The sequence below is a fragment of the Coregonus clupeaformis genome, chromosome 7, assembly GCF_020615455.1.
Source record: "Coregonus clupeaformis isolate EN_2021a chromosome 7, ASM2061545v1, whole genome shotgun sequence".
NCBI classification, from domain to species: Eukaryota; Metazoa; Chordata; class Actinopteri; order Salmoniformes; family Salmonidae; genus Coregonus; species Coregonus clupeaformis.
In genome coordinates, this window is record NC_059198.1 from 70,365,064 (window position 1) to 70,387,461 (window position 22,398).

The 22,398-nt window shown below is 43.0% G+C and overlaps 1 protein-coding gene across 1 annotated transcript; it reads right to left on the reverse strand.

The window, feature by feature from the left end:
- Positions 1–78: 78 nt before the first annotated feature.
- Positions 79–22,355, reverse strand: LOC121569559 (formin-like protein 1). The gene is made up of 25 exons (XM_041880627.1): positions 21,746–22,355; positions 14,114–14,197; positions 13,405–13,491; positions 13,054–13,127; positions 12,598–12,681; positions 12,328–12,471; positions 12,082–12,193; positions 11,906–11,982; positions 11,723–11,816; positions 11,155–11,229; positions 10,938–11,048; positions 10,674–10,823; positions 9,841–9,942; positions 9,179–9,725; positions 3,778–3,902; positions 3,397–3,599; positions 2,966–3,200; positions 2,799–2,867; positions 2,607–2,687; positions 2,249–2,378; positions 1,946–2,109; positions 1,712–1,813; positions 995–1,099; positions 721–817; positions 79–456 (listed from the first exon to the last, which is right to left on the reverse strand). Exons 1-25 carry the CDS (start codon positions 21,920–21,922, stop codon positions 392–394), a joined length of 3,294 nt encoding a protein of 1,097 aa, XP_041736561.1. The 5' UTR covers positions 21,923–22,355; the 3' UTR covers positions 79–391.
- Between the last annotated feature and the right edge of the window lie 43 nt (positions 22,356–22,398).

The following is a 22,398-nucleotide window of genomic DNA, read 5'->3' on the forward strand; positions in this document are numbered from 1 at the left end:
ATTGAGTCATGAATTTGGGGTAATACAGTAATGTGAAACTTTTTTTTATTTATTTAAAACAATTTACTAATTAAAAGATGAAGAAAACAAAAAATTATAGTTATTTTAAAAAGCTAATTGGATAATGGTTAAAAATGCATAGATGTATTTCTATGTTACACATTTGCTCATGACGTATAGCTTAAACTCTGTGTTCTATTTACAGAGTAAATTCATATTGTTGTTTAAATGTATATTGATAAGTAAAAGGCAACATCATCTCCAGTACTAATGTATGTGTATTGTGTATGTACAGTACAAGTATGTATTTGTGTTCTGTGTATGCATACACTTTGATATTGCGTGTGTACAGTCATCTCAGTGGAGTTGTGGGTCTTGGAGCTAGAGTTGTTCAGGTGTCTTGACGCTGTGCTGGTCTCCGTCCATCTGTTGCTCTGAACGGTGAGTTCCTCAGGTCTGGGACAAAGCACATAGACACAACCACTGAAACTTAGCAAGGGATATCTATCTCAGAATGTACTGGTGAAAAGTGTGGTAACACTTTATGATTTACATACTTATTAATCATTCATGTAATTTATAGTGCCTTATAGCCCACTTATAATGTGTTATGACATTGACTATAAGCGTCCTTAACTCTGATGTTTTATAGATCATAAACTATAATGACTTATAAGACTATAGTGCATAATGTATTCTAGCCATAGTGGTTTGTCATACCTGTGATGATGTCCTCCAGGGCCCCATCCTTCACCTGGGGCTTCACCTGCCTCTTCTTCAGCTCCGCTATCAGGTCCATCTTGGGCATCATGGGAGACTGGCAGGGGTCAAAGGGTAAAGCTGACACATTGGCATATATAGTATGGACCACATTAGAATGACCAGTCACTGGTCGAGCAGTCATAGGGGAAGTTTTTTAACTGACTGTATTGAATGTAGAGATTGTGGTGGATTGAGTTGGTATGGGGCATCGGTCTATAGTCTATTGTCATACCTTGTGTCCTGCAGCCTCTTTCTTTCTAGGGGAGGGAGACTCTGCTTGGTTCTCACTGCTCTGGGCCTCCAGTCTCTTCCTCTGTTCATTATCCTGCTCTGCTTGCTGTGTGGGACACAGACACAAAAACAGGTCATTAAAGGTCCAATGCAGCCGTTTTATCTCAATAGCAAATAATTTCTGGGCAACAATTAAGTACCTTACTGTGATTGTTTTCAATTAAAAAGGTAAAAATAAACAAAAATAACTTCTTAGCAAAATGCTATTTCTCGAGCAAGAATTTTGCTAGGACTGTCTGGAAGTGGTCTGAGTAAGGGGTTTAATTGAAGGAGCCTAATAGGAGGGATGTGTAACCTGAAAACCAGCTGCTATTGGCAGAGAGGAGGGCAAACTTTCTTTGTTATTGGTCTGTTAACTTACCAGGTGGTGCAAAAATCCCACCCAGCCAAACAAGCTGAAATTTCAGCCAGTCTTTTCAAACAGCTCTTACACTAAAAGTTCATTATCATAATTTTCACAATTTCACAGTATTATTCCAACCTCATAGTGTGGAAAATATATATAAAGCACAAGAAAATCACGTTTTTGACTGCACTGCCTCTTTAACAAACATCATATAAATACAAAATGCACCCACGATAGACACAAGTGAAATATAATGAGCTATTTCATTATCCTTTCCCTCTGTGCAGCCTCATTATGGGGGCACCACCTCACCTTATAGGCCTTCATGAAGCGGACAAACAGAGGGAAAAACATGGAGGGTTGCGTGGTCTTGGGGTTCTCTCCAAAATACTCCACTGCCGAGCCAAACGCCTCCTAGTGGTGGACGTGAGAGAGGAAGAGGAGGAGAGATGAAGATCACACATCATAAAATAGGTATTGAACATCTTCTGTGGAATTATGTGTGTTGGATGTGTCTATGAAGTTCAAATGTTATGGAATTCCAACCTGAGCGGTCTTGCTGTCTTTGAGTAAAGAGTCCAGTAATTCACTGTTTGTCTTGACAAAATTCTTCAGCACTGTGTTGTCTTCCTGCACCAGGAACTCCTTCTTCGTCACTTCCATTCCCCTCTCCAGAGAGCGGATATCCTGAAGAATACTGTCCAGAGACACTGAAACACACAAACACAGGAGAGAAACAGGGCGTCAGTTATTCGCACTATGAAGGGCTGCATTTTTTAAAGCTGTGTGTAAATGTGTTTGCGCATGCATGTGTGTGCATGCGTGCAAGCGTTGATTGCATTCACACACCTAGGCCAGCCTTGTCCACAAAGTGCAGCTCAGTGTGGAAGTTGTTGAGTTCAGGGTATTTCTCCTGGACGATGCTGGAGATGAAGTGTAGTAGTGTCTGGGAGCGGTCTGTAGACTTTGTGTCCAGCAGCTGACAGGACAGAGACAAAGAGAGGGACAGATGGAGTCATCTCTCAAAGACGGACTGGCCTGCCTATCAACATACCATAGCGCCCTCAACAGTCCAAAACCTGGCTTTAGCTAATAGTGACTTATTCATCGTTACAGAGATTAAGCCAGTTAATCTCCATCTTAGTGATGGTTCTATTCATGTTAAATAAGGGAAACAATTTTGCCTCAAGAGCAGAGGGGAACTCACCAGGTCCAGACTCTGCAGGCGGAACCCATAGGCTGCACCCCTCTTACTGCTGTTCATGTAGTTCCCAAAGGCTAGGATGATCTGGAGGGGAGGAGCCAGATACAGAATGTGTTACATAGACAGTGCAGGCCTGTTTAAAGAGGTTCTCTGATTGGAGGTTAGCAGTGATGGACAGGGAAGCCCTCCACTCACCTCTAACATCTTCTTCAGCTTGGCCGAGGACTTAATGGACATGGATGCTGCGATTATAGAGTTCAGTTGCTGTAGGTGAGATTATGAATGACTATAGTATCAGATTCAGAAGAAAGTCATTGTTGTACAGATACAATTTCATTGTATGGCCTGAGCAACTGACTTACCGGCTGCAGACGTTTGACGCTCTCTGGGAAGTTGCCCATGAAGGTGAGGGTGCTGATTCGCTGGGCAAGACGAGGGATCTTCCCAAAGCGCATCATGAAGCGGTCCTCCTCTGACAGTTCATCCAGCGGACGGCCCTCCTTCTCATAGTTCTGGAGGAGCTTCAGCTCGTAGTCTGACGGGACAAACCTCTCCAGCAGCTCCAGGAAGTCAAGCCCTAACGACTGCTGGTCATACCTGGAGAGGAGGGAGAGAAGGAGGGAGGGAGAGAGAGAAGAAAGACAATAAGGAAGGGACAAAAGAAGAGTGTTAGGGGAAGGTGGGATGAGGAGAAAGAGAATTAAGGGATTAAAGAAAACAAACATAAATGAAATGTGTGAGAAAGATGTTTACTAAGGAAAGGAACAGAATAGTAGAAGATAGAGTTCCATACGTCTCAATAGCTGTGCAGATGTCTGCGGGGCTCCTGCCTCCCTTGCGTAGCGTGATGGCCAGGTTCTTGGCCTTGTTGCCCTCGATCAGGTTGACCTTGCTGGGGGCCTTCTGGGCCACCTTGACCTTCAGAGTGGACAGAGCTGCTGGAGGACCCTGGGCCTTGGTCTTAAACTGCTCCTCAAACGCCTCCATGTTCAGCTCCTGACACAACACACATAGACATGGTTAGACAGGGAGGAAGAGGGAGGGTAAGGAGGGGAGAGAGAGGAGTAGAAAGAGGGTCAGAGGATGAGAGGAGGAGAGGAAAGAGTGGAAAAAGTGGGTCAGAGGGAAGGTGAGAGAAGGGAGCACCAGTATCAGTGTGGAGGTTTGGTCTTACCCCTAAGACCTGCTCATCGTCCAGCTCGTTGAAGACCGTGCCAGTCACCTGGTTGGGCTTCAGTGCCTGCCAGTTGAGCAAAGGCATCCGGAACTTAGTCTGGATGGGCTTCCTGCTTTTACCTCCTAAGAGAAAGAGAGAGAGAAAGAGAGAGTAGGAGAGAGAATCAATCACAGTTGTCAATCGCCAATGCATTCATTTCACCCTTCAGCAAATTGGACGCATACAAATTCATGAGATTGATTGACAATCTGATTAGCATGGAGCTCTCTCCTATTTGACTTCTCACACCCTAATCTCTTTATCTCTCCTCTAGATGAATGGTCTCCCCTCTCATCTTCTAATCTCTGCTGTAGACCGCTACTTACCATTCATATTTATATATACAGTGGGGAGAACAAGTATTTGATACACTGCCGATTTTGCAGGTTTTCCTACTTACAAAGCATGTAGAGGTCTGTCATTTTTATCATAGGTACACTTCAACTGTGAATCCAGAAAATCACATTGTATGATTTTTAAGTAATTAATTTGCATTTTATTGCATGACATAAGTATTTGATACATCAGAAAAGCAGAACTTAATATTTGGTACAGAAACCTTTGTTTGCAATTACAAAGATCATACGTTTCCTGTAGGTTTGCACACACTGCAGCAGGGATTTTGGCCCACTCCTCCATACAGACCTTCTCCAGATCCTTCAGGTTTCGGGGCTGTCGCTGGGCAATACGGACTTTCAGCTCCCTCCAAAGATTTTCTATTGGGTTCAGGTCTGGAGACTGGCTAGGCCAATCCAGGACCTTGAGATGCTTCTTAGGGAGCCACTCCTTAGTTGCCCTGGCTGTGTGTTTCGGGTCGTTGTCATGCTGCAAGACCCAGCCACGACCCATCTTCAATGCTCTTACTGAGGGAAGGAGGTTGTTGGCCAAGATCTTGCGATACATGGCCCCATCCATCCTCCCCTCAATACGGTGCAGTCGTCCTGTCCCCTTTGCAGAAAAGCATCCCCAAAGAATGATGTTTCCACCTCTATGCTTCACGGTTGGGATGGTGTTCTTAGGGTTGTACTCATCCTTCCTCTTCCTCCAAACACGGCGAGTGGAGTTTAGACCAAAAAGCTATATTTTTGTCTCATCAGACCACATGACCTTCTCCCATTCCTCCTCTGGATCATCCAGATGGTCATTGGCAAACTTCAGACGGGCCTGGACATGCGCTGGCTTGAGCAGGGGGACCTTGCGTGCGCTGCAGGATTTTAATCCATGACGGCGTAGTGTGTTACTAATGGTTTTCTTTGAGACTGTGGTCCCAGCTCTCTTCAGGTCATTGACCAGGTCCTGCCGTGTAGTTCTGGGCTGATCCCTCACCTTCCTCATGATCATTGATGCCCCACGAGGTGAGATCTTGCATGGAGCCCCAGACCGAGGATGATTGACCGTCATCTTGAACTTCTTCAATTTTCTAATAATTGTGCCAACAGTTGTTGCCTTCTCACCAAGCTGTTTGCCTATTGTCCTGTAGCCCATCCCAGCCTTGTGCAGGTCTACAATTTTATCCCTGATGTCCTTACACAGCTCTCTGGTCTTGGCCATTGTTTGAGTGTCTTGGCCATTGATTGAGTGTGTGGACAGGTGTATTTTATACAGGTAACGGGTTCAAACAGGTGCAGTTAATACAGGTAATGAGTGGAGAACAGGAGGGCTTCTTAAAGAAAAACTAACAGGTCTGTGAGAGCCGGAATTCTTACTGGTTGGTAGGTGATCAAATACTTATGTCATGCAATAAAATGCAAATGAATTACTTAAAAATCATACAATGTGATTTTCTGGATTTTTGTTTTAGATTCCGTCTCTCACAGTTGAAGTGTACCTATGATAACAATTGCAGACCTCTACATGCTTTGTAAGTAGGAAAACCTGCAAAATTGGCAGTGTATCAACTACTTGTTCTCCCCACTGTATGTATATATATATATATATATATATATATATATATATATATATATACAGCTGCGGAAGAAATATATATACCACCGGAGGTTGGTGGCACCTTAATTGGGGAGGACGGGCTCTTGGTATTGGCTGGAGAGAAATAGGTGGAATGGTATCAAATACATGAAACACATGGTTTCCATGTGTTTGATGCCATTCCATTCGCTCTGTTCCAGCTATTATGAGCCGTCCACCCCTCAGCAGCCTCCACTGATATCCTGTACACATGTAACTGCCAGATTTATGGAAACACTTAAGTAAATGAGGGATACAAAGTATATTGAAAGCAGGTGCTTCCACACAGGTGTGGTTCCTGAGTGAATTAACTTCCTATAAAAATGCTGGGCAGGCCATTATGTTGGCTACCATGGCTATGCCCCCATAGGATGACAATAAACCTATCCACAGGGCACGCATGGTCACTGAATGGTTTGATGAGCATGACAACAATGTAAATCATATGCCATGACTTCTCAGTTAACCAGATCTCAAACCAATTGAACACTTATGGGAGATTCTGGAGTGGCTCCTAAAACAGCGTTTTCCACCACCATCAACAAAACACAAAATGATGGCATTTCTCATGGAAGAATGGTTTCACATCCCTCAAATGGAGTTCTAGACACTTCTAGAATTTATGTCAAAGTGCATTGAAGCGGTTCTGGCTCGTGGTGGCCCACCGCCCTATTAAGACACTTTATGTTGGTGTTTCCTTTATTTTGGCAGTTACAGTGCCTTGCAAAAGTATTCATCCCCCTTGGCGTTTTTCCTATTTTGTTGCATTACAACCTGTAATTTAAATGGATTTTTATTTGGATTTCATGTAATGGACAGACAAAATAGTCCAAATTGGTGAAGTGAAATGAAAAACACAACTTGTTTCAAAACATTCTAAGAAATAAATAATGGAAAAGTGGTGCGTGCATATGTATTCACCCCTTTTTGGCCATCAAGGAAAATGCTATGTCTGGCGCAAACCCAACACCTCTCATCACCCCGAGGGACTGGGAAACTGGTCAGAATTTAAGGAATGATGGATGGCGCTAAATACAGGGAAACCTGTTTCAGTCTTCCAGAGATTTGAGACTGGGACGGAAGTTCACCTTCCAGCAGGACAATGACCCTAAGCATACTGCTAAAGCAACACTCAAGTGGTTTAAGGGGAAACATTTAAATGTCTTGGAATGGCCTAGTCAAAGCCCAAACCTCAATCCAATTGAGAATCTGTGGTATTACTTAAAGATTGCTGTACACCAGCGGAACCCATCCAACTTGAAGGAGCTGGAGCAGTTTTGCCTTGAAGAATGGGCAAAAATCCCAGGAGCAGTTTAGCCTTGAAGAATGGGCAAAAATCCCAGTGGCTAGATGTGCCAAGCTTATAGAGACATACCCCAAGAGACTTGAAGCTGTAATTGCTGCAAAAGTTGGCTCTACAAAGTATTGACTTTGGGGGGGGGGGGTAAATAGTTATGCACGCTCAAGTTTTCAGTTTTTTAATCTTATTTCTTGTTTGTTTCACACAAAAAAATATTTTGCATCTTCAAAGTGGTACAGGGGCGGTGTGTTCAATAGGGCGATATTGTGACACTCTGGCTCCATGGACTTTGATATTTGAGCCAGGGTTGTTCATTGTCATTGGTTTGGGTGTATTTCATTTGGTGGTGTTGGGGATGGGTGAGTTTCATTTTGTTTGTGTCTAGTGGTGATTGGTCTATGACTCCCAATCGGAGGTAACGAGTGTCAGCTGTCGGCTCGTTATCTCTGATTGGGAGCCATATATATTCTGTGTGTTTTCTCCTTTGTTTTGTGGGTTATTGTTCCAGTGTTGTATGTTCTGTCGGTGTCACAGAGGACTTCACGTATCGTCATTTGTTGTTTTTTCGTGGTTGCTTTAATTAAATAAAGTCATCATGTTCACTCCACGCGCTGCGTATTGGTCCGCTCCTTCAGACGATCGTGACAGATATGGGCGACGCACTGCCAAACGGGGAAAGGAAGGAATTTTTTTTCTAATCAATTATATCACGGCAACAGTAGTTATCAGTGTTGTAATCTAGACGTCTGATCTGCCACAGTGCCACTAAATGTCCAATCAGGCTAAAGTCGTGCTTCAAATGCCCCCCCCCCCCTTTTGGGGCGATTTCAGTCAGGTTGAAAATCGCCCAGAAGTCTGTCATAGACTCCCATGTAAAATCTATTTTTTTCAAATATCAGAGCTTTCAATACAATCTCTATGGGTTTCTGAGGGCTTGCACTTACGCGCTTTCGTCATACGTAACATAACCATGAACGTAACTAAGAAAAGAGCGGGTAGCCTCATCAATCAATTCACTACTACTGTGAAAATGGCTAGGCTTCAGTGCAACTCGATTGTGTCTTTGAAAGAAGTTCCTTTTTTGTCGGCGAACAAATGAAGATAAATTGGCAACGAAACAATTAGGACCTCCCAGACCAAATTTAATAATTCAACAGGTTTCTACTAAAGGGGGGAAGTCCTACACCCGAGGATTTTCCAAAAATTGGTACGAACGAAAAACCTGGCTAGCAGGCTGCGATGTAGCTAATGCAGTCTTCTGCTACCCCCTGCTTACTCTTTCACCCTGAAGGCGGCACGGCAGACAGCACCGCTTGGACAGCGACTGGTGTGTAACGGACATGCACCATCTTTCAGGAAAGATTAAGAAACATGAGCTGTCAAAGACCCACATGGATAGCTGTTTGAGATTGTCTGCTTTGGGGAGAGTGAACATTCCCACTCAACTGGATGAGGGATACAGGCTAGCTGTCCGCCGCCACAATGATGAGGTTAGTGTTGATAATCACAAGTTTACTGGAGAACTGAAACTGACAAGGCTGACAAGATAGGACCCTTTTGTCCATTGTTATTGGATAGGAACAGAACTTATAACCAGCTCCTGACCTAAATAGATCTTAGCACAACATTTTACTCAACATATCATATTCCATATTCACTATAACAAATATATTTACTACGACATTAGCAAGAACCGCCACATCCTCAGCCGGCTAATCCAGTGTGTGAAGTTTTGCGGAGTGTTTGAGTTAGCTTTGCGAGGCAAAGATGAAACTGAGGGCTCCACCAACCCTGGTAAGCCAACACTTTTGAGATCAGTCAATAAATGCTTCTGGTATTGACTTATATGCTGCCCCTGTCTTCATGTTGTTGCTGGACATATCTTTTTTAAAATGTGTGTAGGTCACCTAAATCATCAGTTTTTTCAGGAGCCGCCACTGAAGTGGTAGGCATGTTGTGTAAATCAAATGATACAAACCCAGGTTAATTCCAGGTTGTAAGGCAACAAAATAGGAAAAATGCCAAGGGGGTGAATACTTTCGCAAGCCACTGTATCTGTATATCTCTAATGAAAGCAGATAAGAGTCACCTTACCGGCTTGGCTGTCTCCAGAAGGTGGGCCTCCGGGTGGGGGCGGGGGTCCAACGCCGGGTGGAGGAGGAGGTGGGGGCGGAACTCCCCCGGGGGGAGGGGGCGGAGGAGGGAGGGGTGGGCCACCGGAGCCAGGCGGGGGAGGAGGAGGAGGTGGAGGGGGTGGGGGAGTAGGTCCACCAGGCCCAGGAGGAGGAGGGGGTGGGGGAGGAGGAGGAGGGAGGACAGCAGAGATGGCTGAGGAGGGAGTGGCATCGGGGACGTCTGGGCCAGGGGCAGTGGGTCCAGTGGAGCTGAGCAGGGGCTCAGAGGCTGGGGCGGGGACGTACTCAATGATGGTGACAGGCACCACCTGGAGGTCTAGGGCCCCAGAGGGGGTGCGTCCCAGGCGGATCAGCCCTCGGTCCTGCAGCTCCTGCACCTTGAGTTCCAGCTCAGAGGAGGGTTGGCTTAGACGCTCTCTGTCCCGCTCCCTCTCCTGGCTTATCTCCCTCTCCCTCTCTCTCTGTTGCAGAGAACTGACCTGGGAACAGGAGTCCCGCAGGTTCCCCTGTCAGTCGCACACACAAAGGCAAGGAAAAGTTATCATCACACAATCACACACATACCTTTCTGTCTGATACACTATATTGTAAACAGTCCTCAGTTAACTGTACAGTGCAGACCTTGAGCAGCTCTGTCTCCTTGGTGGCTTGGAGGAGCTGTTTCTCTAGTTCAGCCATCCTCTCTGCAGACTGGCTCTCAATCTCCTCTAGCCTGGCACTCAGCTACAAAAACACAACACAACATGACAGAACACAACACATGACATAACACGACACAACATGACACAGCACAACACATGACACAACATGACACAACACAACACGATACAACACGACACAGCACAACACAACACGACAGAACACAACACATGACACAACACATGACACGACACAGCACAACACAACACATGACACAGCACAACACATGACACAACACAACACGACACAACACATGACACAACACGACACAACACATGACACAACACAACACATGACACAACACAACACATGACACAACACAACACGACAGAACACGACACAGCACAACACAACACAACACATGACACAACACATGACACGACACAGCACAGCACATGACCCAACACATGACACAGCACAACACATGACACAACACAACACAACACAGCACAACACGACACAACACATGACACAACACGACACAGCACAACATGACACAACACAACACATGACAAAACACAACACAACATGACACAACACAACACATGACACAACACAACACGACACAACACAACACGACACAACACATGACAACACGACACAACACATGACAAAACACAACACAACATGACAGAACACAACACAACATGACACAACACATAATTTGGAGGTCACAGACAGAGTCATAGAATAATTGCTGGCATTGTTTAGATTTGAATGAATCAGACTGTGTGTGTACAGTATGTATGACTGACCTGTGTGTTATGCTCCTGCAGTTCGTCCACATGCTCCAGCACCCCACCCCTGTTCTCTGCATCCTCCAGCAGAGCCCCCACATCAAACACGTTGTCCAAGTAGGCCTGAATCTGAACCTGCAGCTTCTCACTCTCTGTCAGCTTCAGAGTCTGACACACACACACACACATTATCATCGTTATCATGGCGATTTCATTTCAGTTTTAAGGAGTTGGTTTTGTGGTTGTGACCGTTCGATTTTCCACAATGAGATGAGAGCTTACCTCTAAGTACTGGTCCAGTCCATGGTGAGTGAACTCATATTGCAGGTGAACACGGAAGTTCATATTCTCCACCGAATGCACCACAATGTTAATGAACTGCATACAGGCCACCTGAAGAGAAGGATCATCATATTTGATCTTTAACCTTTCAGAACTACATTGTGAGCAATGTCAACACATCAGCCAGTAGATTTAAAGCCGTTTTGTGTCCACGTACCATGAAGTCAATGTTGCTGTCATCGTTGCTAAAGTACTCCATCAGTTTCTCAAAGCGGTTCTTCTCTCCGCTCACCTGAGTGAAAAGACATGGGACAGACGTTCCTTGTTTCAGTAACACAGTCATGCACTTCAACAGATGTCCACAAGAGGGTGTATGTTTTATTACTTTGTACAGTGTGTGTTTGCATTCATAGAAAGCTGATAAAATACTTCCACTTCTGCTTTAAACATTTCTAACATTAAATCTAGTATTAGTCGTGATGGTCACCGATATGGAAAGTCTATATCGATGTCAGTTGAATTTTTCCAGATTACATTCAGTTTGGTGAGTAATGGTTACGCACTCACAACATGATGTCTTTGTGTGAGTGTGTGTTTTAGAGTTCTAAGTGTGCTTGGTGTGACTAAGACAGGGTGTGGCATGTATCAGTTATGAGATGAGTTAGAAGAGAAAAGTCTTGGCCCCGAGAACACACAAATGAGTAGGCAAAGGTGAGATGACATACAGTACATATTGGTCAAGTAAAGTCTGTTCTAGTGTGGCTAAGTTTGGTCAATCCCGTCACCTCCTTGAAGTTGTCGAAGGCAGCGAGAATGATATCATGACCGCCCCTCACAAGACACACAGCAGCCAACAGCTCCAACACCAGGGCTTTGGTTCTGTAGAGACCAGGAATATAATACCACATCAAACACACACACATCATACACATGCACAAGCATGCTCACACACACACAGGTGTTCATACCTGGGGTTCCTGTTGTTGAGACTGAGAGTGATCTTGTTGACACAGCGTGGGTGTGTCATCACTTGATTGAAGCCCGACTGAAAAAGTGATAATCAGCTCTATAATTTCACTATTTCAAACTCCATATCACGGTCATGCACACACACCGCACAACACACACACACACACACACACACCTGGTAGTTCATGATGGCACGCAGACACATGATGCACACATGGACGTCGTCCCTATGACTGGTCAATTGAGAGCTCTTCTGAGTTCTCCTACTCTGGGCCAGAGAGGTTATCCTGCAAATGAGATATTGAGAGGATGGAAGAGATGGTGGTCACTTTGCAGTGGAATATTTTTGGTGAGATTTATCCTGTGGTCTGTAAGGCTTGCTTAGTGAGACTCTGGTCTCATAACGGCTGATGGTTCTTACCGTACGGTTAGGGCGCGGGCTGCTCTGGTCATGCCATGTGTAGGGGAGCTTCCTGCACTCTTATTCAGGTCCTCCATGGACCTCTCTGCTGGCTTCCCTCTCTCTGACAGTGTTCCCCCATTCTCAGCACCCTCCAGGTCAAACCTATAGATACATTCCCAAATACACAAACATATAGTCACATATAGATAATGAAGCATTAATCTATGTCTCATTGATACAGTACGGGATTCTGTTAAGACTGAATGGGAGGCTGCAAGGGATACTCACGAAGCGTCACACTGGGCGTAGGACAGGTAGTCCACCAATACATCTAAACCCTGGTTCTCCTCATTCAGAAACTCCTGGGCCCAGCTATATAGAGAGAAAGAGAATTACAACCCGATACTACTTTAAGGACAGTTGAGTCAGTCGTACTGACTGATGGGATACCTGTGGGACCAGTCCTGGTCAAACCTAACATGGCAGGCGTAAAAGAAACGCCTGAAACTAGATCCCCTACATACTGGTCTTGACGAGAAGAAGAAAATAAACTGTCGGGGGAGGTTCTCTTCTGCATTGTTCAACCAATCCAGTAAATGTGGAGGAGGAGTTAAGATGGAGAGTCGCCTTGTTAACGTCCAAAAGCGGAAGTCGCGTCACAGGCTCTCTTTCCATTTCCCCAGAAAACCAGAACATCCGGTTGTTCGGGACACGGCAGAGGCTAATCCTGGTCCAGTCACTCACCCAATATGATTGGTGCGGAGGGAGATCTCCAGCTCTCTCAGTACCTGGGTGGACTCCTGGACCCGCCTCTTGAACTGAAATAGGCCAAAACCATACAGAGAAGCTCTATGAATGAAGGAAACTCACAAACCTTTATATCAGTAGTTCAGTAGTTATGCTAATGAGACTGGCCTTATATTACTCGCTTAGTGGCTTTGTCATAAAATGCAAGGATGTACTACTACTGTAGATGTAATATTGTTATCCCATTGTTCCAAAACACACATATTTAGTTCTTGAAATCCCTGGCTACGGTGAGAATGACAAGAAGCTCTATGAACGTGAGCGGGAAGGGAGGTACTGTACACCCACCCTGCGGGTCACTCCTCCTTGGTCCTGGTAGAAGCTCTTGATCTTGGTCAGATAGGTAGAGGGGGGGTTCTTCACCTGGAAACGCTCCTGACCACACAGAACGGAGGGAGGAAGGAGAAGGGGATGAGGGGAGGAGGGTGAGTGAGAAGAAAAAGAACATAGTCAAACACAACAAGCACCGTAAACCACTCTGTTACCATGCCAACCTGCTGAGGGCAAGTGTGCTTACCACAGGAACCCATCAGAGTTGTAGTGTTGTGGTAGAAACAGACTCTATGACATTTTGCACTCTGACCTACATTACATATTGGCAACTGAACACCAGCAACACACATTTATTTTTCTTCACAGTTATTTCCGTATGCTGTGTTTTTATAACACTTCATCTCAGATACAATCATGGGTTACACTTTATTTTAACGGTCCATAATAAACCATTTATAAGACATTTACAAAAATATGACACACCATTTATGGTTATGGCTAGGTTAGGTTAGGTAAGGGTTATGGTTAAATAGTGCTCGCTTTAGATTAGGGGCTGAAAAATCCTTTACTTATGATTATTCATAAATGTGGGAGTAATGATTAATACATAGTTTTTTATGGACCGTTGAAATAAAGCATTACCCAATCATGTAGAACTGTGTATGTACTAGTGCATGAACCAATCACCCCATGTAAGGTGCCCAACAAGATGTAATGTTCTTACCTGATCACAGATCAGCTCCCACTTCTTGTCATTGTCGTACTGACTCAACAGCTTCAGCTTGTCTGGAGGCAGGTTCATATAGCTCTGAGAATAGAATAAGGTGCACTTCAAAAACCTACCTCAATAATGACATTAAACCGTTATTGTGATTACAACTGGGGTCTTTGGGGATCTTGTATATTAAATTAACTCTGACTGGTCTACAACGGCATGTTACTCAATAGACTTAAATTAAGCAGTGCCTGCATAATAATATAATCTTAAATAAAATATTTCACTACCAACCAGCCAACACTCTTGTGCACATTTTCATAACGCTTCCGGTTCGTGCCATGCTGTTCAAATGTGATCAAAAACCACAGATGTCCCCACCAGAGGTATTAGTGAATGTTATCGTCATCCTACACCACCGAGATGACTCACTGTTTACATATATTACTGGTAACTAATGGAAACCATCTATGAGCATGTATCAGGTCTAGTCATGAGCATTTTCTAACACATACAGATAATGCTCCTCCATTCATCATTGAGCATAGCTTGCCTATACAGTAGTCCTTTAGCCGTGGTCTGTTTGAGTGAGTTGCTGCTTAGATTCAAGTGGATTTAACCTGATTGATTCAATAGTTATTCGTCTCTATGACAGGTGAGCCATGTGGCCCTTTCTACAAGAACATATGGTGTGTATACAGTACCAGTCAAAAGTTTGGACACACCTATTTTTACTATGTTCTACATTGTAGAATAATAGTGAAGACATCAAAACTATGAAATAACACATATGGAATCATCTAGTAACCAAAAAAGTGTTAAACAAATCAAAATATATTTTATATTTGAGATTCTTCAAAGTAGCCACCTTTGCCTTGATGACAGCTTTGCACACTCTTGGCATTCTCTCAACCAGCTTCATGAGGTAGTCACCTGGAATGCATTTCAATTAACAGGTGTGCCTTGTTGAAACTTAATTTGTGGAATTTCTTTCCTTCTTAATGCTTTTGAGCCAATCAGTTGTGTTATGACAAGGTAGGGGTAGTATACAGAAGATAGCCCTATTAGGTAAAGAAATTCCACAAATTAAGTTTTAACAAGGCACACCTGTTGATTGAAATGCATTCCAGGTGACTACCTCATGAAGCTGGTTGAGAGAATACCAAGAGTGTACAAAGCTGTCATCAAGGCAAAGGGTGACTACTTTGAAGAATCTCAAATATAAAATATATTTTGATTAGTTTAACACTTTCTTGGTTACTACATGTGTACATTTAGTTTTCTGTTGCTAGTCTTTGTCCCTCAAAATCCACCATCGGCCACTCCCATACTGTACCCCACCCAAACACTACAGCTATGTCCCCAGCAAAGCCACACTTACTGGGGTACACGTCATCCTCAGGGGTTTGTTAACGTGTATAGAGGAAACCACAAACTGTTGCTTGAGAACATTAAATTCCGTATATCTAACCACAGTCCACACCCTTCTTAGTAGGCCTTAGACTGCCTCGACTAAAACATCACTCATCTAAAATGCCTTAAATAAATAACTTTCACTAGCTGTTAGTTTGGCCGGAAACATCTATGGTGTTAATATGTGTGTCACATGAGAATGATGCTTAATATATATTGTATTTCACACCATGTTAATCAATAGACATGACAGAGTTGAATCAGCTTCTTGTGATATACAGTACCAGTCAAAAGTTTGAACACCTACTCATTTCAGCATTGTTCTTTATTTTTACTATTTTCTACATTGTAGAATAATAGTGAAGACATCAAAACTATGAAATAACACATATGGAATCATGTAGTAACCAAGAAAGTGTTAAACTAATCAAAATATATTTTATATTTGAGATTCTTCAAAGTAGTCACCCTTTGCCTTGATGACAGCTTTGTACACTCTTGGTATTCTCTCAACCAGCTTCACGAGGTAGTCACCTGGAATGGATTTCAATCAACAGGTGTGCCTTGTTAAAAGTGAATTTGTGGAATTTCTTTACCTAATAGGGCTATCTTCTGTATACTACCCCTACCTTGTCACAACACAACTGATTGGCTCAAACGCATTAAGAAGGAAAGAAATTCCACAAATTAAGTTTTAACAAGGCACACCTGTTAATTGAAATGCATTCCAGGTGACTACCTCATGAAGCTGGTTGAGAGAATGCCAAGAGTGTGCAAAGCTGTCATCAAGGCAAAGGTGGCTACTTTGAAGAATCTCAAATATAAAATATATTTTGATTTGTTTAACACTTTTTTGGTTACTACATGATTCCATATGTGTTATTTCATAGTTTTGATGTCTTCACTATTATTCTACAATGTAGAAAATAGTAAAAATAAAGAACAACGCTGAAATGAGTAGGTGTGTTCAAACTTTTGACTGGTACTGTATATCACAAGAAGCTGATTCAACTCTGTCATGTCTATTGATTAACATGGTGTGAAATACAATATATATTAAGCATCATTCTCATGTGACACACATATTAACACCATAGATGTTGCCGGCCAAACTAACAGCTAGTGAAAGTTATTTATTTAAGGCATTTTAGATGAGTGATGTTTTAGTCGAGGCAGTCTAAGGCCTACTAAGAAGGGTGTGGACTGTGGTTAGATATACGGAATTTAATGTTCTCAAGCAACAGTTTGTGGTTTCCTCTATACACGTTAACAAACCCCTGAGGATGACGTGTACCCCAGTAAGTGTGGCTTTGCTGGGGACATAGCTGTAGTGTTTGGGTGGGGTACAGTATGGGAGTGGCCGATGGTGGATTTTGAGGGACAAAGACTAGCAACAGAAAACTAAATGTACACAATATGTATGTGAATATGCGCTGTACATACAGACATGAGGTTACTCATACACACATATACCCACATACACTCTCAGAAAGACATACAGTGCCTTCGGAAAGTACTTTTCCACACTTTGTTTTTAAATAATCGTTAGCAATCTACAGACAGTGCATGTCAGAGCAAAAACCAAGCCATGAGGTTGAAGGAATTGTCCGTAGAGCTCCGGGACATGATTGTGTCGAGGAACAGATCTGGGGAAGGGTACCAAAAAATGTCTGCAGCATTGAAGGTCCCCAAGAACACAGTGGCCTCCATCATTCTTAAATGGAAGAAGTTTGGAACCACCAAAACTCTTCCTAGAGCTGTCCGCCCGGCCAAACTGAGCAATCGGGGGAGAAGGGCCTTGGTCAGGGAGGTGACAAAGAACCCGATGGTCACTCTGACAGAGCTTTAGAGTTCCTCTGTGGAGATGGGAGAACCTTCCAGAAAGACAACCTTCTCTGCAGCACTCCACCGAGTAGGCCTTTATGGTAGAGTGGCCAGACAGAAGCCACTCCTCAATAAAAGGCACATGACAGCCCGCTTGGAGTTTGCCAAAAGGCACCTAAAGACTCTCAGACCATGAGAAACAAGATTCTCTGATCTGATGAAACCAAGATTGAACTCTTTGGCCTGAATGCCAAGCGTCACGTCTGGAGGAAACCTGGCACCATCAATACGGTGAAGCATGGACTTGAACCTGATCGAACATCTCTGGAGAGACCTGAAAATAGCTGTGCAGCGATGCTCCCCATCCAACCTGACAGAGCTTGAGAGGATCTGCTGAGAAGAATGGGAGAAACTTCCCAAATACAGGTGTGCCAAGCTTGTAGCGTCATCCCAAGAAGACTCAATGCTGTAATCGCTGCCAAAGGTGCTTCAACAAAGTACTGAGTAAAGGGTCTGAATACTTATGTAAATGTGATAATTAATTTGTAATGAATTAGCAAATTTGCTTTGTCATTATGGGGTATTGTGTGTAGATTGATGAGGGGGGAAAAAACAATGTTATCAATTTTAGAATAAGGCTGTAACGTAACAAAATGTGGAAAAGGTCAAGGGGTCTGAATACTTTCCGAAGGCACTGTATACTCTTATGTGCGCATGGGTTGTACACATGAACGCATGAACGCAAGCATGCACACACACGCACACACCTACATTTTGGGGTATGGGTCGTTCCATTTGATTTCAAAAACGTTTTTACCTCATCCCTTTTGATTTGAACTAAACGTCCCATACAAATTTTACTATGGTAGAAGTGGACAGAAAGTGATTTTTTTGGACCTGAATGAAAAAACATTTAGGAGATAGAGGTGCTCAAATTTAACCATTTTGAATATCCTCACCCTACCATGAGACATCCATGTCTTTATCACTGGAAAATATAAACGGTTGAGGTCGAGATCACTTAAAAGCTTAAAAAGGTTTTCAAACTATTTTATAATTTCTTGAGAAATTGTTTTTTAAATCAGAATAGTCCTTTTTTTTACCTTTAACATCAATTATCTACACTGAACAAAAATATCAAACGCAATATGCAACAATTTCAAAGATTTTACTGAGTTACAATTCATCAAAGAAAATCAGTCAATTGAAATAAATTCATTAGGCCCTAATCTATGGATTTCACATTACTGGGTAGGGACGCAGCCATGGGCCCACCCACTTGGGAGCCAGGTCCAATCAGAATGAGTTTTTCCCCACAAAAAGGCATTATTACAGACAGAAATACTCCTCAGCACCTCCCCTCCCCCTCCTCAGAGGATCCCGCAGGTGAAGAAGCCGGATGTGGAGGGTGGAGGTCCTGGGCGTGGTCTGCAGTTGTGAGGCAGGTTGGATGCACTGCCAAATTCTGTAAAACGAAGTTGGAGGCGGCTTATGGTCGAGAAATTAACATTACATTCTCTGGCAACAGCTCTCTTGGACATTCCTGCAGTCAGCATGCCAATTGCACGCTCCCTCAAAACTTGAGACATCTGTGGCATTGTGTTGTGTGACAAAACTGCACATTTTAGAGTGGCCTTTTGTTGTCCCCAGCACAAGGTGCACCTGTGTAATGATCATGCTGTTTAATCAGCTTCTTGATATGCCACACCTGTCAGGTGGATGGATTATCTTGGCAAAGTAGAAATGCTCACTAACAGAGATGTAAATACATTTGTGCACAAAATTTTAGAGAAATAAGCTTTTTGTGCGTATTTCTGGGATCTTTTATTTCAGCTCATGAAAAATGGAACCAACACTTTGCATGTTGCGTTTATATTTTTGTTCAGTATAAAAATGCTTAAACTCAGATTTTTTTTCATTTTCGCATATGTTGTATCTTAGACCCTATTTACATAATCTGAGGTGTTTGTGTTGTGCCCGCCATCGGTTGAGACACAGTATACTCTTGAATACGTTTATGTTCACTCATAAAAATACAAATAAATCAAGAAACTATAAAATAGTTGTTTGTAAGCTTTTAAATGATTTCAAACGCAACTGTTTATCTTTTCCAGTGATGAAGATATGGATGTCTCATGGTAGGGTGGGGTATGCAAAATGGGTCAACTTTGAGCTCTACCATCTCCTAAATGTTTTGGCACTCAGGTCCAAAAAGTTACTTTCTGACCACTTCTACCATGGGCAAATATGTATAGAAAGTGTAGTTGAACTCAAAGGGGGTGCGGTCAAAAGTGATTGAAATCAAATGGAACGACCCGTATCTCAATTTAGAGACCCTATATGGGTATCACAGTATGAGTCATAATACCCATAAAACCTATCAGTCAAACAAGGAAATGGTTCCAATTGTTTCCCACCATTCATTTTTCCCATAGGGGATTTTATAAACACTTAAAATAAGGGATGTGTTTCGTATAGGCTTACCCTGGCGTGACATTTTGATAACCATGTAAATCTCTCTAGGACAAGGTGACTTATATCAATATATTTGCCTGTATTTAACCCCCCCCCCCCAAAAAAAAAAATAATAATAATAATAATAATGCCAATTAGCTGCTAATGTGGCTATCATACAGAACTACAAATGCCATGATGATCTGGACGAAACCGCCAAAACGAGGCAAAGGTAAGAATCTCTGGATTAACTATCTAATGTTAGCTACATTTTTAAATTAATAAATTGGCTACATTTCTTTAAATTGACAATTCTGTGAATGGTCTCATGCAAGTTTTAAATTGACACAATACCTGTTAGCAAAGGTGTCAGCTAGAGATGACGTGCAGGAGCTTGCAGAGATTTGTAGTCTTGCATGATGTCTACTTTGATGCTAATTAGCATTTTCTAATCTGAGAGTAAATCGAGCCGAATATATTGATAAAAGTCACCTTGTCCGAGAAAGATTTAGATGGTTATCAAAACGTCACGCCAAGATAAGCCTACACAAAACACAGCCCTTATTTTAAGTGTTTCTAAAATGAATGGTGGAAAAATGATTGGAACCATTTTGCTGTTTGACCGCTAGGTTTTATGGGTATTATGACACTTCCACTGTGGGGCTCTATTTAGAACCTGAGGGGAAGTCCTGTTCTCAGTTTCAACATGTTGTTCCATTCTTACTGTCACCCTGAGCCCAGACTCTCTTCTTAAAAAAGAAACATTATTGCTTTGACCTAATATCTGCTCTCACACATTGCCACATACCTAAACATATCTGCTTGTGTGAGTGCTATAAGTGCCGTATTATGTCTGTTTGAAATCTAGACTAGAGAAGGTAGCATTCACTGTTGAAAGAAAGAGGAAGTCAGGTCATGCTCTGATAGAGCAGACCGGTAGAGAGGACAGTGGGCATGAAATGGCGTAGGCTAATTAAGGGTATTTACCACACACATATTAGCTAATAGTTATCACACTACATAGACAGCCCACATGCATCAGACCTAAAAGTCAAAGAAGGTGAAGGTGTATGCATGGAAAGATAGTTTTACTGTCATGTTGTCACGTCTTTCGTGTGTCTCCATATCTAGTGCCTAATAGGTTTAGCATCACATTTATTAGATGTTTATCTAAATGTGCGATTCACACTGCTTGCGCTACTCATGATTGACTAATATTTTCTATAGATAAGGCCTTGTTCCCCTGAGATGTCCTGCTTCTTTTGTAAAAAAAAAAAAAAACATTCTTCTAGTATTGGATTGATAGCATTATGTTGTCCTACATAGGTGTTAACTGATGGGAAATGACATGTTGAAATATTTGAGAAACATTTGCCTTCCTGTCTTAGTCTTGTGGTCTCATTCATTCAAAATATATTGCCCAATCCAGCACCTTGCCTTCATGGTGTCTCCAGTTCCTCTAAGAGTGCAGACTGCAGTCGAAGGTCTATGAGATCATTTGAACACAGGCTGAGCAGAGAGGCCGATTTCAAAATATCTAAAAGAGGACGTGAGCTTTTGGATGGGATTGAGGCCAACAAAATGTCAACTCTCTTTACATTTACATTTACATTTTTGTCATTTAGCAGATGCTCTTATCCAGAGCGACTTACAGTTGTTTTTTGTTGTTTTTATACTGGCCCCCCATGACTGGCTGCAGTGAGAGAGACGGCATTGTTTTTTAACATTAACCAGAATTACCTTGACTGAATTCAAATGTAAAACTGAATGTATTTTCTCTCAGACATTTGGCACCCAGCATATTTAAGTGAGTGATTTTACCTGTTACTTTAGATATCAGTGCAATACATACAGTAGGTGTGTGATGCAACTAAATTCCTGTGTGATGTGCCTGTATTTCTGTGTGTTGATATGCATGATGTGTGTCTCCCCTCCTGTCCTGCCACTCACCAAAACCACACTGAAGCGCTCCTCCAGCTCCTCCTCTGGGGGCACGGGCAGCTTGGGGGGAGCAGACTGCTTCTTCTGCAGGGTCGGGGTGGGGTCACTCAGGCCCGTTCCTGACCCCACAGAGTGCTTGGCCTCCCGGCCATCTGCCTGCTCTATTCCCCCCGCCGCATTCCCCATCACCAACCTGAACAGGTAATCCAGGGGAAAGGTTAAAAAAAAACTATATTTTAACTGTTAGTGCTAGTAGGCCTAATTCCAAAACAGACTGAAACTCCAACTCCGATGTCTGCGCGCACTGAAAAAAAGTAGCTAGTTACTTCCAGTGTAGGGCAGAGAAGGTAAATAAAAACAGGTCTTTGAGTCCTTGGCACTTCAACGTCTCTGTGAGATTAGGCAGGTGGCTCGAACAGCCACTGGCCTACTGCAATTGTCTTGGTCCTGAGGTGAGGATGTTTGATGGAGCAACATCTTTCCTCCTCATCCCTTATCTCTTCCACTCTCCTCACTCTCTGCTGGATAACAGGTGTTGAAGCAAGATGTTGTTTTTACTATTAACTGCTTAAAGTTCCTACAGTGAGCTCAGCACAGACAGGCAGGGCATGGGTGTTACAGGAAGGAGAGGGGAGTTTGACACAGTCGTTGCAGCAGAGGCA

Bases quoted from the DNA above. Each gene is read 5' to 3' on its own strand.
- LOC121569559 (XM_041880627.1), bottom strand. From the start codon at position 21,922: ATGGGGAATGCGGCGGGGGGAATAGAGCAGGCAGATGGCCGGGAGGCC. The intron at 12,194-12,327 runs GTAAGAACCATC...TCTCATTTGCAG, and splicing joins GCCCGCGCCCTAACCGTACG to GATAACCTCTCTGGCCCAGA. The intron at 1,814-1,945 runs GTTGGAATTCCA...GTCCACCACTAG, and splicing joins AAGACAGCAAGACCGCTCAG to GAGGCGTTTGGCTCGGCAGT.